Source organism: Polyodon spathula, chromosome 10 (genome assembly GCF_017654505.1).
Source record: "Polyodon spathula isolate WHYD16114869_AA chromosome 10, ASM1765450v1, whole genome shotgun sequence".
Taxonomy (NCBI): domain Eukaryota; kingdom Metazoa; phylum Chordata; class Actinopteri; order Acipenseriformes; family Polyodontidae; genus Polyodon; species Polyodon spathula.
The window spans coordinates 16,342,342-16,357,856 of NC_054543.1; the positions used below are offsets into that span (position 1 = coordinate 16,342,342).

At 36.5% G+C, this 15,515-nt stretch overlaps 1 protein-coding gene across 1 annotated transcript in view; it reads right to left on the reverse strand.

Moving 5' to 3' along the window:
• Window positions 1-2,741: 2,741 nt before the first annotated feature.
• LOC121321668 (probable JmjC domain-containing histone demethylation protein 2C) overlaps window positions 2,742-15,515 on the reverse strand; it is a 112,116-nt gene continuing 99,342 nt past the window's right edge. The window contains exons 11-26 of the mRNA XM_041260659.1: window positions 14,705-14,906; window positions 14,159-14,373; window positions 13,446-13,598; window positions 12,884-12,973; window positions 12,457-12,584; window positions 11,700-11,913; window positions 10,658-10,875; window positions 9,247-9,528; window positions 8,256-8,424; window positions 8,058-8,148; window positions 7,800-7,930; window positions 7,569-7,691; window positions 7,162-7,301; window positions 6,554-6,730; window positions 3,925-4,056; window positions 2,742-3,654 (exon numbers count right to left, since the gene is read on the reverse strand). Coding sequence (XP_041116593.1) covers window positions 3,559-3,654; window positions 3,925-4,056; window positions 6,554-6,730; window positions 7,162-7,301; window positions 7,569-7,691; window positions 7,800-7,930; window positions 8,058-8,148; window positions 8,256-8,424; window positions 9,247-9,528; window positions 10,658-10,875; window positions 11,700-11,913; window positions 12,457-12,584; window positions 12,884-12,973; window positions 13,446-13,598; window positions 14,159-14,373; window positions 14,705-14,906 — 2,561 coding nt within the window. The 3' untranslated portion in view covers window positions 2,742-3,558. The remainder of the gene's footprint in view (window positions 3,655-3,924; window positions 4,057-6,553; window positions 6,731-7,161; window positions 7,302-7,568; window positions 7,692-7,799; window positions 7,931-8,057; window positions 8,149-8,255; window positions 8,425-9,246; window positions 9,529-10,657; window positions 10,876-11,699; window positions 11,914-12,456; window positions 12,585-12,883; window positions 12,974-13,445; window positions 13,599-14,158; window positions 14,374-14,704; window positions 14,907-15,515) is intronic.

Below are 15,515 nucleotides of genomic sequence, written 5' to 3' on the forward strand. Positions count from 1 at the left end.
CTTGGGATCATTGTCCTGCTGAAAGGTGAATTTCCTCCCAAGCTTCAGTTTTTTAGCAGACTGAAGCAGATTCTCTTGCAATATTTTCCTGTATTTTGCTCCATCCATTCTTCCTTCAATTGTAACAAGATGCCCAGTCCCTGCTAATGAGAAGCATCCCCACAGCATGATGCTGCCACCACCATACTTCACTGTAGGGATGGTGTGTCTTGAGGCATGGATAGTGTTAGGTTTGCGCCACACATAGCGCTTTGAGTTTTGGCCAAAAAGCTCTATCTTGGTCTCATCTGACAACAAAACCTTTTCCCACATCGCAGCTGGGTCACCCTCATGCTTTTTGGCAAACTCCAGACGTGCTTTCAGATGGTACTTTTTGAGTAACTGCTTCTTTCTTGCCACCCTCCCATACAGGCCAGTGTTATGCAGAGCTCTCGATATGGTTGATGGGTGCACCATTACTCCACTCCCAGCCACTGAACTCTGCAGCTCCTTCAAAGTGATTGTTGGCCTCTCTGTGGCTTCTCTCACAAGTCTCCTTGTTTGAGCACTGAGTTTTGAGGGACGGCCTTTTCTTGGCAGTGCCTGGGTGGTGTGATGCAGCTTCCTCTTCCTGATTATTGATCCAACTGTGCTCACTGGGATATCCAAACACTTGGATATTATTTTGTACCCTTTCCCTAATCTATGCATTTGTATTACTCTATCTCTAACTTCTGTAGAATGCTCTTTGGTCTTCATTTTCCTTCAGATTCACAGCCTTACCAATGATCCTTCAACAGTGGGGTTTTTATCCAGAAAATGTGAAAGCAACTTTAACGGTTCACAGGTGGATGCCAATGGTAAGGTAATTGTGTCCTTGTTAGGGCAATTTCTTTCATCGGTGCAAACTGGGAGCTTCCACAGCACAGGGGTTGAATACTTATGCAAGCAAGATATTTCATTTTTTTTTTTATTTTTCTTAAAAATATTTCCCAACATAAAATCAATGTCACCTTACAATAATTGATTCAGAGTTTCAGTGTTTAAAAATAAAATATCAAACAGAACGAAATTTAAATGTACCATTTGTAATTCAGTCATATGAAAGAATTGGTCAGGGGTCTGAATACTTTTGCAAGGCACTCTGTGTGTGTGTGTGTGTAGCTCTGGAAAAAATTGAGACCACTGCAAAATTATCAGTTTCTCTGGTTTTACTATTTATAGGTATGTGTTTGGGTAAAATGAACTTTTTTGTTTTTATTCTATAAACTACTGACAACATTTCTCCCAAATTCCAATTAAAAATATTGTCATTTAGAGCATTTATTGGCAGAAAACGACAACTGGTCAAAATAACAAAAAAGATGCAGTGTTGTCAGACCTCAAATAATGCAAAGAAAGTAAGTTCAGATTCATTTTTAAACAACACAATACTAATGTTTTAACTTAGGAAGAGTTCAGAAATCAATATTTGGTGGAATAACCCTGATTTTCAAGCACAGCTTTCATGCGTCTTGGCATGCTCTCCACCAGTCTTTCACATTGATGTTGGGTGACTTTATGCCACTCCTGGCACAAAAATTCAAGCAGCTCGGCTTTGTTTGATGGCTTGTGACGATCCATCTTCCTCTTGATCACATTCCAGAGGTTTTCAATGGGATTCAGGTCTGGAGATTGGGCTGGCCATGAAAGGGTCTTGATCTGGTGGTCCTCCATCCACACCTTGATTGACCTGGCTGTGTGGCATGGAGTATTGAGCATTCATGTCAAAGCTGCCCAATTCCAGCCTTGCTGAAGCACCCCCAAATCATCACCGATCCTCCACCACATTTCACAGTGGGTGCGAGACACTGTGGCTTGTAGGCCTCTCCAGGTCTCTGTCTAACCATTAGATGACCAGGTGTTGGGCAAAGCTGAAAATTTGACTCATCTGGGGGTGCTTCAGCAAGGCTGGAATCAGGCAAATTTGTCTTTGTGAAGGGCCCATAAATCAAGCCAAGTACAAGGTTGTCCTGGAAGAAAACTTGCTTCCTTCTGCTCTGACAATGTTCCACAACTCTGTGGATTGGTTTTTCCAGCAGGACAATGCTCCATGCCACACAGCCAGGTCAATCAAGGTGTGGATGGAGGACCACCAGATCAAGACCCTGTCATGGCCAGCCCAATCTCCAGACCTGAACCCCACTGAAAACCTCTAGAATGTGATAAGAGGAAGATGGATGGTCACAAGCCATCAAACAAAGCCGAGCTGCTTGAATTTTTGCACCAGGAGTGGCATAAAGTCACCCAACATCAATGTGAAAGACTGGTGGAGAGCATGCCAAGACGCATGAAAGCTGTGCTTGAAAATCAGGGTTATTCCACCAAATATTGATTTCTGAACTCTTCCTAAGTTAAAACATTAGTATTGTGTTGTTTAAAAATGAATCTGAACTTATTTTCTTTGCATTATTTGAGGTCTGACAACACTGCATCTTTTTTGTTATTTTGACCAGTTGTCATTTTCTGCAAATAAATGCTCTAAATGACAATATTTTTAATTGGAATTTGGGAGAAATGTTGTCAGTAGTTTATAGAATAAAAAAAAAGTAGATCACCCTGACCTGAATCCTCCATGTGTTCATGTAAAAATATAATTGTAGCATACTAACAGACGGGTTCCTCCATATATCCCCGGATTCTGATACTCTTGTTAACTTAAAAAGAATGTCCTAACCAAGGATTAAACACACTGCTTACTATGATGAAAAGTAAACAATATCAGCATTTGATAAATCCATTTTAATGGAAAATGTAAAACCCCTTTCAACTTCAAATGTAGAAAGCATGTAACACTTGCACTTAACAAATTTGAAGCAAGCCATGTTTTAAAAAAATACATCATTGAATGTATATATTTACACAGCATAATATGTTTTGATAAGTCATTTTAACTTTAAAAGTTCACCATAACAATTTAACACAATTGTCTTGAATAAATTACAGCTTTTGTAAATTGTCTTCAATTTTACAGTGAATACTTTTTTAAATGTAAGTGTTTGTGATATTCATTTAGTCATTTTTGCTTTACATTACAGAACTTTACATTGTTTACAATAGTTTGGCAGTTAGTTTTTCAAAAGATATGATATGGCTGTGCGATTCAGCAAAGGTACCCCAAGCACAGGCGATTGCTGGTGTCTGTAGCCTCCCTCACAGTAACTGTCTCAATGTAGTGAACAGTAGCAGACTAATATTAGCAAACTGTACAAATCACATTTACATTTGTTCTACAACATAGCGCTCAATAATTCTTTTAAAAAATAAATACATCATTTGATTTTTTTCATTTAAACAAACTTATTATACAGTATAATACAAAAACACAGCACAGTGCCGTTTTTAATAGATTATCTTTAGTCTTGCATTGAAATCACAGTTGTGATCCACTGGGCTATACTGTAATGGTGTTGGTAACAGATACCACGTAAGTCTGCTTGGTACTGTAGGTTCATGATGCTAAAGTTAGTGCATCCATATGATGAAGAAAGACAGCTAACCCCAGTCTTCAAGATCAATAAGGAGAAAATGTAAAAACTGTCAAGAGTTTTCTTCCATATCTTCAAGCTCTTCATCACAGAACTTTTTTAAACTTCCAATGGCATCCTTTACTGTATGATAATAGATATTTTTGACCTATTAAAAAAAAAAAAATCCTTTTATTTCTCAGACTCATTTACCAAGGAGCAAATGCTGACAACCTAATTAGTCATTTTTTGTATGAACAGTAACACTAATGCATACTAATACAAAAGATTACACATAAACACCAATTACCACTCCTCACTTGCATCTTCCTCAATAAAGAAAAAAAAAAAAAAAAAAAAAAAAAATCAGGTAAAACTCCTTTTGATAATGCTGGCAAAACTTCCACTGCAGAAGAGCCCACCCATTTAACACTCTTACCTGTAGCTTATCTTCATAGTTAACTTCTTCTTTAGAAGATCTTAGTTCCTGTGTTAAGTGAAATGAGTGCACCACGTGTTCTGGAGACACAAAGTCATTAATCACTTGAACGCAACTGTGAAGATTCTGCACCTGCAAAACCACAAGAATAATTTAAAATAGTACGTCAGTTTTATCAAAAAGGAAGGAAGTCAACTTCCTTTACAAATACTGTAAGCACCCTGAAATCACATTCAGTATTCACCAATATATATAAAATATGCAGTATATCTTATGGCAACCTCAGCCAAACATTGGGAGATGCAGGTTTTAAAAATAATTCAAATAATTGTGTATTCCACAGGTCCTTATTTGGCTACTAACTAAATGTAAGAAAATGTTTCCTCTTTCTGATTACTGCATGATGGCGTACATACAAAAGGCAGAGTTGCAAGAATATATTTGAAAAGTTTGTGTCTTCTTATGTTCAGAGACCTTTATAAAACAAACCATTTCCTCTAAATATGGCTTTTATTAGGCTTCCCAGCCGATTGTTATTGTTAAAGATTTTTTATGTTTGATTTTTTTTTCCTTCCCAAAACTTTTAACTGCTGCTGCTTGGAAGCCGTGTGACTGATCAGGTTCTGACTTGGCAGGTAACAAGCTGGATATATTGGCTGTCAGATACTGAAAAAATTTTGCTGCTGCATCCTTGCAATTGACACCGTGACGCATTTTTCGATAAAACCATTCGAAATCTTCTTCTTGGGAACCGGTGAAGCGATCGATCTGAAACTTGGTATATATCATCAGCATCCAAACCTGCATCAAGTTTGTGAAGCAGAAGTTGCTGTGATAAATTTTAATGTCAAAATGACTGCCACAAATCTTATCGAAACACGCCCCTAACAACAAATTGCTGCTGTTTGAAAACCGTTGAACAACAAACTCCAAACTTGGTAGTTATTGTCCCAGTGACAACGGGATACAAATATGTGAAAATGGTGATGTTTTATAAAACAAGCTGGCCACCACTACAGGTTTACATTTGAAATTTAAACCTGCGTCAGTTGGTAAACGATTTACTTGACTAACTCCAAACTTAACAAGCATCTTCCCTGATACTGTATCAATACAACTGACTTTTAAAAAATTGTGTTGACCAAAACAAAAATGGCTGTTTGACGCATTTTTTAGAAACCTTTCAAAATCTTCTTCTTGGGAACCGGTGAAGCTTTTGATCTGACAATTGGCATATATCATCAGCATCCAAACCTGCATCAAGTTTGCAAAGTTTCTGTGATAAATTTTATTGTCAAAATGGCTGTCACAAATTTTATCGAAACGCACCCCTAACAACAAACTGCTGCTCTTTGAAAACCGTTTGGTAGTTATCGTCCCAGGAACAATGGAATACAAATATGTCAAAATGGTTAAGTTTTATAAAACAAGATGGCCGCCAGGTGTACGTTTAAGTTTGAAATTTAAAACTGCCTCAGTTGACAAATTGTTTATTTGACTAACTCGAAACTTCACAAGCATCATCCTTGACACTGTAGCAATACAACTGGCTTTTAAGAAAATGGTGTTAAACCGAAATGGCCATAAGACACATTTCTTCTTGAAACCTCACAAAATCATCTTCTTTGGAACCGTTCAAGTGATTGATCTGACACTGGGCATATATTGTCACCATCCAAACCTGCTTGCAAAGCAGAAGTTGCTGTGATACAATTCAATAGTAAAATTGCTACCACAAATTTCACCAAAACGCGCTCTTAACAGCAGACTGCTTTTATTTGAAAAAAAGTCTGAACAATAGACTCCAAACTTGGTAGGCATCGTTCCGGTGACAATGGAATACAAATATGTTAAAATGGTTATGTTTAGTGAAACAATATGGCTGCCACCCCTACATTTTCTTCTTATATTTAAAACTGCTTCAGTTTAAAAATGGTTCACTCGATTAACTCCAAACTTGGAAACCACTGTGCCTGTGTTGGTAAAACGTACATTTTCAAAAATGGCATTTGTGCGTTTAACAAGACGGCTGCATTTTTGAAAAAAACTAAAAATCTTCTTGTGTGGAACTGTTGAAGTTGCTGATTTTAAACTTGGTATACTGAGAACTAAACACGCTTAGATAGGTACTGATACTGGGGCTTGGGAGCCGTAAAACTGTCTGGCAGTTCTAGTCGTTATTATTATTATTATTATTATTATTATTATTATAATAAAAACAATTACTGCATTTCAGGGACTATCAGTAAAACACAATAAACAGTAACGCTAATTTGTAGACCGACACTTTTTATAGTAGATTTTTATTGCACCCAACTTGGCATTTAACTTTATATTTGATGTGTTAAATATAATTTTGGAAAAAATACCTTGACTGTGGTAGATGTACTTCAAATTGTAAAGTATTGGTACGGGTGATTTTGGGGGCATTTACAGTACTTAAGATGCTAAAACATCATTAAAGTAGTAGGATGTGTATTAAATTGATTTTTTTTTGTGTGTGTCTCAAGGAATCAAGTGCGCAATCATATTCATTTGTCCTTCTGCTACATGGACCCCCTTGCAAGATTCTCAGTGGGCTTATCCGGTATTATTCACTATATAAACCTTACTATATGTAGAAGCTCACCTGATGAATTGCCCCTGCAGGAATAATGACAGAATCACCAAGAAACTGTACAACAGTCCAGCCCTGAACACCATGCTCTTCAAACAACCTTTGTCTCAGCTTTCTGGTCAGATACCAGTTCTGATCACGGATAGGATCCTGTTCTTGGAGGACCTCCAAGCCCTGCTCCTTTGCAGTCTGCAGTGCAGATACAGGGAAACAAAACCAAAATAGGAATATTTTTAAATAAAAAATAAATAAGTTAGTTACATGCACACCCCATGTAAATACAAATTTAGTGCTATCAGTAACAATGAAAATGTAGACCCCTATGATCAACTGTATGTATAGTTAAAATGTTTGACATACAAACGAACGAAGATACATAAACCCCAGATTCAGACTCCCTCAATAACTTGTGATAGAGTGTTCTAACCAAGTTTAGCCACAAATCATGAATCGTGTTTTAAAAATAAATAAATCTACAACATTAAAAAATAACACAACTCTGCTTTCAAAACTTGCAATCTGCCCTGAAAGGACACATGGTCAATAAGGCATCACATTGTGTGGGATGAGATCAAACTTATTTTTCTAGCACAATGAAATTGTTGCTATTTTTTTGTAACCTTTTGCAGAAAGTCTTTAATTTTCTCTGCATCTTTGTTCCCATAAATGTGCCACAAAGCCCCTGGAGTCTCAGTAGAGTCCTTCAGTCTCTTCTTCATGTTCTCATCCAAATCTTCTTCTTCCAGTCTTTTCAACACACCTACAAAAGAAAACATACTGTTTTATTGCACTGTTCCACAACAAAAATACATACATACTAAATCTGCATTCTGAAACACACACTTGTCTGGGAATGGAAGAAAATGTTATCCCACCATTTCAACACTGCTGAACAAACACAGATGTAAGAAAAAAATTATTCTAGAAATTGTACCCCAATTTAACACCGCAAACTAGTCAAACTAGCTTAATATTTGAATGGCTCACTATTTATAGAAACTATTTATTTTCATATTTTGTTTCTTACCTGTTTTAGAAAGGACTCCATTTCCTTTGGCTACTCCTACATAAACAAGCACGTTGACTATATCAGAAACCTCCAAGTGTAGGTTGGCTGTTCCGAAATCATGTTCCTTAGAAGCAGTGACACCTGGCACAGAATCATGAGCAGCTGATTAGACATTGTAAAATCTACTAACTTTAATAAAAATAAATAAAAAACCACTCTTGCAACAGCCTCTTAGTTACTTGCACATACCATATGCACAGCACAGTCTGGGTCCCAGGTCTGGCCGCACAAAAAAAGTAGGTAAACGGGATGCCAAGTTGAGTTTTCCCTCTGGGTCTGAATACTCAGGCAGGGGTAAGTTTCGCATCAAGTCATCATACCTAGAAATATTTAAAAAAATAAATATAAACCTGTCAGAAATGAAAAATACTAAAAACAAAAAAACAAAAAAAAACATTTATAATAATAATCTACAACAGAAACTAATGTGAAATAAAGCTATTTTACCTAGACGGCATTAGGGCCATGAATTCTTCTCCAGATGGCCAATCTTTTAAGCGATACACCATAGTTTCTCCATCCTTTGACTTAAGTCTTTCTAAATAGAAAAGCAAAACAAACAAAAAAGAAAACAGATTTCAGTTTCAAACTTTTTTTTTTTTTTTTTTTTTTTTTAACTCACACAATTAAGTAAGGTATGCTTACTGGTTAGATCCTCAAATCCATCCCAAAATTCCTTGATGCTCGAGTTAGAAACCACTCCATCTTTGCAGTTTAAGAGGTCTCCCTGATGATCCGCAAACTCCTCTTTAAATGACTCTGCCTTCCACAGATTGGCATTCAATTTCTTATGTACCCCTGACACAAGAATAGGCTGAAACAAAAAAATATGCATCACAATGAAGAGTAGTATAACTTGCCCAATCATCACAATACCATGCATAAAACATAATCATTACATTCTGAATATTCTTCTGGAGAAGGCTGTAAGGGTTTGGAATTTAATCATGCTAATGTTCAAGCATATTAATTACAATGCATAAATAAGGGTTTGCATTTGTTTGCTTATTGTACATGGATTCAATGAATATTGCCAACACGGACTGCTTGTTTATTTATTTTCTCTTTCCTAATATAACCTCCAACTGATTTAAGGATGCGACAACAGATCTCTAAAATAAAAGTTTGGTCAATCTCATATTCCTTTAACTAGATGCACTTTGGCACCTCAGAGATTTGTGTGTCTTACAAGCTTGTGTGATGGGAACTTTATTGAGAGAATCATACAATGGAGCTGTGTATTAGCTGTAAAGATTTTAATGGGCAGAGATTCAATCAAGGTGACAGTGAAATGGTCAATTTTTACTGGAAAACACCAGTATCTGAAACAGACTTCATTAAATCATGGAATGTACACGTGTGCCAATTAAGACAATAACTTAGTGTTCTGTATAAAGAGCCAAATACTATATTAACTATACTTGACTTTCAAATACTAAATGCTATTTTTTTTTAAAAATCACACTTAATGACAGGCATTTGCAGGTATTGTAATGTGTAACATTCTGAGAAAGGTAAAAAGACACCATCATTTAGGCTCAAGGGTTCTTTGTTTCTCCTTTTTTTTTGGCTCCGGTGAATAAACTTCCTTTACGTGTGGTCTTGGTCTTTATTTTCATTCTGGGCCAGTACTAACCTGCCCTTGTTTCCAACACTCCCTGAACAGTTTCCAGTTGTTACAATTCCTGTGGTCTTTGAGCCAAAGCAGACGGTGATCACAGAGCCAGGAATGCGGGACATCAGAGTGCAGTCTACTGGACTCGTCTGAAGTGGACTTCTTCCTGTGATGTTTATTCTCCTCGCTCTGTTCGTGTTTAAGATTTAGCTTTGCTGTTCTGTTTGCCGGAATCTTGTTCTCGACCACTGAAGCAATGATGTCATCCAGAATATTAGGTATGCTTCTTACACCTTTTCCAGTCTAGGCAAAAAAATAAAATAAAATAAATAAATTTACATTTCAAAGCCTCGTGAGAATACCTAATTTCTCACAGTAACAAGAAAACACAGTCTAGTTTCTCTGGATAAAATGTACACATTCAAAACATGCAACCACCACTTGATGCTGTTTATTTTGCTTCCAAAATAGTCTTGAGTCCCAACCTACAGCAACTGTACTCTAGATATTAAGGATAAACTTCTAGAAAACAACAACCTATGAGGCAATGTGGCCACAAACTGAATGCAAGAGTGGCATTCTTCAAATCATCAGTGGTAATTATTTTTTTCTATTATAAATTTAAAACCACATAAAAGCCCACATGTGGGACTGAAAGATTGATTAGTTACACAGTTTTTTCTAGAATGAATAAGAATGGCTACAGCACAAGGACTTATACATTTAAGATATGTAAATTAGTAGGAACACCTGTACAATAAACAAGAGACTGGTGACAGGAAAAGTTCTATAGGGACAATAACTATGTATTTATCTATATCTATCAGTGGCAAGCCCACGAACCCACTTCCAGAACCTTGCAAATCTGTAGGTATTTAGAAATACACCCGGGTCCCCTGAACAACACCTTAAAGTAAAAATATTATCTTGGCCACTAATGTTCTGTTGGCAAGCTTCCACTTGCGGTTTAGAACTGGAACCTTGTACTGTGTCCTCTGTACTGCACACTATCCGATTCAGTTTTTCAAAATTACTTATTTTCTGTTATTAAGACTGCAATATACAGCTGTGGCCAAAAGTTCTGCATCACCTAGAATTTTAGGATTGAGACATTAAAAATATATATATAAATAAATAAATAAATAAACTATATGAACATAATGTAGATTTTTCATTTAACATCATGTAACCAGAAGCCATAAAGGTAATACAGTATTTTGTTTGATTTTGAAATGTCATTTTTTTCCATTTTTGTCAGTTTTTCATTAAGTATGTGGGAAAACTACAAAGCTGTACGTAATTCAATATGTTAACGTAACATTATTCAGCAGGTTGACTTCATGAGCAAAACATGTTCATTCCATAGCTGTACATTTATTTTTATCAGAGTGTTTTTTATATAAATGTAATTTGGCAATAAACAGCCACTTACTTGTGTCCCTGAAGAGTAGACAGGAGCAAATGCAATGCCAGCATCAGTAGAGCCCAGCCGCAGTTTGCCAGCTGTTGTCGTGAGTAAGTCTCTGAGGGTCGAGCCTTGCTCATTGCTGTTGGCCACTAGTGAGGAAGATTTGCAGTTCAAAGACTCTAAACTGTCCGTCTGTTCCTTTTCTTCCTTCACTTGCTTGCTGAGTGGGGATTCTTTGTTTTCTGCAACAAAGGAAGATTTCAGAGTCATGAACTCAGCACTTCTTCATTTTCAAGCACAATTTTATTTTTTGCATGAGGTTAGGTCAACAAAAAAAGAAAACTATTAATCCTAAAAATCCTCTGTCTTGCTTTCTCATATTTCAGCAAGGATTTGTTTTTTAAACCAGGATTGCAATTTCAGACCCACTCGTATGTTAACAACATACATCCCTGACACAGCTACTCTTACCATAAAAAGTAGATGACCTACACCCATGGTATGTACATGTAAAAAGCCAAGTGTGATATACGGACAGGCATCGATAACACATACTAAATAATATAATTAATCAAATATTATCACAACTGGATGATCGTTTCTCCAGACAGATGTAAAACTAACATGGAACTTAAGACTGTATAGGCGCTTCCACTCAATCTCCTGGAGAGGAAAAAAAAAAAAAAAAAAAAGTGTTTTCTGCAAATTTCTATTTTTCTGCTGAATCGGCTTTGATTCAAAAGGCCTGTTTTATTTATTTATTTTTTAAGCAAGTCTTTCAACAGCCTTTTCAAATGTTTAACTTGACTTATTTTTATGCAGAACTCAACTCAACTGGGATGACAACAGCTATAAAGGAACTGCTGGTTTAAACCACCCTTTAAACTTGAGCTGCAGAAATGGAATAGCATTTCATTTCAGATTTGAACAATGTCTGGCTTATTGACAGCTTCACATGCTGACAAAGCTTACCAGCTGGAACAAACCACTACTGCAATATCCATTAGCATTGGCATTATTATCAGTCCATTAGCACCAGGGTCGTGATTTTCTTTTTCCACCTTACCTTTCTTTTCTTCTCTTGCTTTCTGCTCTGCTAAGTCTGCCAGGAAGTGCAAAGGAGACTGGGATTCTGGCGGTGTTAACTTGCTGTCATTGCTTGTGTCGCTTCCAGGACTGCTACTACCATTTGTTTCTAGTTTTGGCGTTGCATTCTGTTGCTGAAACTCAGGCTTACACAAAGAAATTTTGTTGCTGTGATTAAGGACATTCTGCAATACCTGCAACACAAAAACAGGTTTCAAAATAGATATACATTTCATAACCTATGTACAAGATCTCCCTAGATTCTGATAACTTATGGTCAACAAAATCCCTTACTATGTTTTATCATAACTGCATAAGCGGTTGTATGTACTTACTGATGCCTCCACTATAACCCAGGAAACAGGGTGAAATGCATTCCCAGCAAATTGTTAAATCTACAAAACATACGCCACCCACAACAGAACATGCAGTTTGGACTGCAGCTTCATTTGTATCCCCGAGCTGTGGTATTTTATATATATTATATATATATATATCTATATATATAGATATATATATATATATAATATATATATAATATATTATTCTGCAATTAACACTCTTGCAGGAAATTTAGAGATCAGTTTGGTTCAGCTACAAAAATATATATGCCATCTTGTTCGAGAGTGCTTTTGTTTTGCTTTGTTTTTTTCTTAAACCAGCTGCTCCGAATACATTGTAATGTTATCATTTAGGATTTCGCTGTCCTATTTTGTGTTTCTATTTTGCCACTGTACCTGTGAAACTCCATTGGTGGCAGGGTGCTTGCCAAGCTGTATATTCTGTTTGCCAGCACAAGGACAGTGGGATTTAATGCAATACTTGTCTCTCAGAGTGTGCATCACATCCACTAGATCTGTCAAAACTGATTTAAAAAAAAAAAAAAAAAAAAGAAACTTAAACCACGGTTTGTGAACAAAATAAGTTACTGGGCCAGATTAACCATTACATTTTTGCTTAATACAATTCTTAATATCATATAGTATCTGTAATACACAAAAACAAATGAACATTTACATAAACAGTTCACAATTGCATTAAAAAATGATCATAATTTTTAGATTTTAGCCCTTTGAAAAGACAATTCTTCTAACTACATTTTATCTACTAAAGCTAAAATACACAAGCCTGGTAAGCAGTCACAGTACAAGCATTGGGTCGTACCAGTTCCTGGAATAATCTGTGTTGGCATCAAGTGCTTGTGATCATGAGGCTGTCCCTTGACGCACTTCATCCAAGCGTATAGCTCTTTGTCTAAAACACAACACAAGCTGTTACTTGCTTTGTAAAACAGATTTCATATTTCTTTCAATACAACTAGATAATTTTTTTTATTAGAATTTTACAAAATTGCAGCAAAATTATTAGCAAATCACAAAATACAGCAAAATTATTAGCAAATCAAAGTATGTACAGATCAAAATACTTCTTCCGACAACAAATGAGGGAGATTGCGTTGTTTGCATGCCCATTACTAATAGCATGGGAGCACTCTTTGCTATGCAAGTAAGGCACCCACATATTATCATATCAGCAATTTACCAGCAGGGGAGGCTAGAGATTCAAAACTTGTGAAGGGAATGTAATCCTACATATTGAAGAAATTCCAGGTACCGTTTGCCTGTGTAGAATTCTTCTGAAAAAAAATCACTGAATGCTAAGCATTTTAATTGGTTGAATGGGTTCTATGATACAGCTTGAGAAGAAATCTAAATCACTGTCTGACCTTTGGAACTCTTTCTTTCCTTTGCCTTGTAACAGTCCAAACAGACCACGAATCCACATTTTTGGCAGACCCAGTGAATGTTAAACAATGTGGCTTCACATGCATCACACATCTCCCGCACTCCTCTTACTGCCCTCTTCCAGGCAATTTTGGCTGAAAGTCAAAGCAAACACAGTTGATGAAATTAACATTTATGGGCAGAACTGTCCCAGTTCTAGGCATGTTCAATAAAAAAAAAAGAGTCAAAAAATATTCTATAAAAACAATTCAAAAACATGTTTTCAAACCATGTAATCTGCATGTTTCTCTTGTATTCTACTTTTATAAAATGCATGTTGGAATTGTAGCAGTGCAAAGTTATATATTTTACCATGTACATGCAACAGACAGAATCTAATATACTGTAAAAACTTTTTTTCTAAGTATTTTTACGGGGTCTTAAAAAGGGGGGAGTGACTTATACACTGGTGTGACCTACAGGCTTTTTCCTGAAATTGTTGTCCCAAAAAAAAAAAAAAAAAAAAAATGGGGGGGGGGGGGGGGGGGGGGGGGGGGGGGGCGACCTCTACACCGGTGCGACTTATATACCGTTTTTTATGGTAATTTAACGGTTGTACGTTTGCTTTATCGATCATTGTAATAACATGTGATCATTTAGATAGCATCATCTCTGCCTCCCATTAAATAACAACAAAAATAAAATAAACACCAACCATCTTTTTTGATCCATGTCGCTGCAGTATTCTCAGATGTTACTAGTTGACAAAATTTATCTCCAATGTAACCTAGTATGTATTTGGAGGTTTCCAGGTCGAGCTCATTGTCCTCATAATCATCAGGGGCCCAAAGACTGATAGCCTCATCATCGTATTGGTCTGGAGATGAAAAGCCATCTATTCTGACTACACCATTCTTGCTAAACGAAAGGCTGAAACAACATTAAAATTGATTATATTTAAACATTCTACATGCTGTTTGCCACAGAAATACTATAGCAGCATTGTGTTCTGAATGCTTCCAAGACAAATGGTGCCAATATAAAATACACCCAAGTCAGCTGCAGCAGGGTCGTTTTTTGATCTGGGGTGGTGGCACTAAAATATTGGTGCCTCCACCTGCCAATTTGTTCTGCAATTTCTAAAATCACCCTGTACTTATAGTACACTTTAATAATTGTTTAAAAACTGAAGTCTCTGAATGAAACAAAACACAGGAATTGGTCTTTACCTCTGTTTACTAAAAGGTACATTTCCACTTACCGGCGAAAATAGTAGAATCTGCAAAACACAGGGGAGGGAGCTGGTTCTTCCCCTCTCTTATTGCGGACAACTCTGCATTCCCTACACTTCTGGAGATTCGGGCCAATTTCAGAACACGAGTCGTCCTGCAGAAAGGACTCTCCTGTCTGCTTCAGTTTCTTCACTTTCCGCCAGTCTTTTAATACTGACCGAGGTATTCCATCTGTCAACAAATTAACTTCCACTTTTAGAGGCTGCATTCAAGCACATGACATTATTATATACTAAATCTACAGCAAGCTAGATTAGAATTCACTGTTTCCAAAAACGACCCGAACTCAATATAAAAGTGTGTGTGTGTGTATACTTTATATATATATGATATATATATATATATATATATTATATATATATATATATATATATAAGACACACACACACACACACACACACACACACACACAGTACTAGTCAAAAGTTTGAGTACACTTGGTGGAAACTAGGTTTTTTTCATAATTGACAACGTTTTACGTCGTATACGTTTCTGTAACTACTTGAAAATCAAAACAAGTTACAATATACAAAACAAAACATAATGAGTTTCAAAGCAATGTTCATGAAAATTGTCTCTAAATCTTGGATTCCTCAAAATAGCCACCCTTAATAACAGCCTCACAAACACGAGGCATTCAGTTAACAAGTTTCAGGAGGAAATCATCCGACATGTCTTCCCAGCTCTTCTGCAGCAATTCCCAAAGATGTAGGGCACTTGTGGGTAGCTTTGCTTTGACTCTTCTGTCCAGTTCGTCCCATACAAGTTGTATGGGATTGA